Below are 1,223 nucleotides of genomic sequence, written 5' to 3'. Positions count from 1 at the left end.
CATTGCGTTCACCGAGATCGCCGCGTCGCTCATGGACGGTGGCATGACGGTGCACTCGACGTTCGGACTGCCGTTTAGCACACTGACCGAAGCCTCGACGTCCACCATCACCATGCAGTCCGAGCGAGCGAAGAAAATACGCAACGCGGCGATCATCATCTGGGACGAAGCCCCCATGTCGCCGGGACTGCAATAAACTGCAACAACAATAACCACCTGCTCAGGGACGTCATGGTGTCGGAATTACCGTTCGGCGGTAAAACCATGCCGTTCGCCGGTGACTTCAGACAGATATTGCCCGTGGTCCGGAGAGGGACGAGAGCCGATATCAACATGTCGTCGATCAAGGAAAACGGTCTTTGGAGCGTCATGGAGGGCTTCAATCTGGTGCAGAACATGTGCGCGGGCAACGACGCGGACTTTGCATCTTGGTTGCTTCAGCTCGGCAACGGCCAACTGCCCGCGGTCGACGGCGTTCCAGACACCGTGCAAATCCCGCGGGAAATGGTATGCGACGTCGCTGATTTAATCGATTTCGTGTATCCGCAGCAAATGTCGTTGGCCAACGTCAAAGAATTTGCTCGGAGAGTCGTCGTGTGTCCCACCAACGAAGGGTGCAGATGGGTCAACGGGGACGTGCTAGAGCGCGTCGACGGTCGAGAGATGACCTACACCGGCGTCGACACCGTGATGGCGGACGAGGCCGACGAAGTGGCCAATTTCCCCACAGAGTTCCTCAACGATTTGGTACGGGATGGCATTCCACCGTTCCGGCTGACACTGAAGGTGGGGTTACTCAGAAATCTGGATCCGAGGAGACGACTGTGCAACGGTACGAGGTTGGTGGTCACCGAACCGCAGACTCACAATTTCATGGCGAGAATTTTGGGCGGTGACGCACAGGACGACGACATCGTCCTGCCCAAGATACCGCTCACGTCCAGCGGTGAGGACGACCTACCCATGCCACTGCGGCGCCTTCAATTCCTGGTGAGGTTGTCGTTCGCCATGACCATCAACAAGTCGCAAGGTCAGACGTTCGACAGGGTAGGTTTGCTACTGACGTCGCCCCCGTTCACTCACGGGCAGCTGTACGTAGTGTTTTCGAGGGTGAGAAACGCACAGTCCGTGAGAGTCGACATGTACGCCGATGACAATGAGCGATTCCTCACCAAGAACATTGTGTACAGGGAAGTTCTGTAATGCATTATGTGTTGACAATG

The 1,223-nt window shown here is 56.3% G+C and overlaps 1 protein-coding gene across 1 annotated transcript; it reads left to right on the top strand.

Moving 5' to 3' along the window:
* Positions 1-231: 231 nt before the first annotated feature.
* LOC103311658 lies at positions 232-1,203 on the top strand. The gene has a single exon (XM_008191355.1). It carries the CDS (start codon positions 232-234, stop codon positions 1,201-1,203), a length of 972 nt encoding a protein of 323 aa, XP_008189577.1.
* Positions 1,204-1,223: the final 20 nt, after the last annotated feature.

The sequence above is a fragment of the Acyrthosiphon pisum genome, chromosome X (assembly GCF_005508785.2).
Source record: "Acyrthosiphon pisum isolate AL4f chromosome X, pea_aphid_22Mar2018_4r6ur, whole genome shotgun sequence".
NCBI classification, from domain to species: Eukaryota; Metazoa; Arthropoda; class Insecta; order Hemiptera; family Aphididae; genus Acyrthosiphon; species Acyrthosiphon pisum.
Note: the sequence above shows the minus strand (reverse complement) of the source record. Positions and strands in the feature narration are given on the sequence as shown.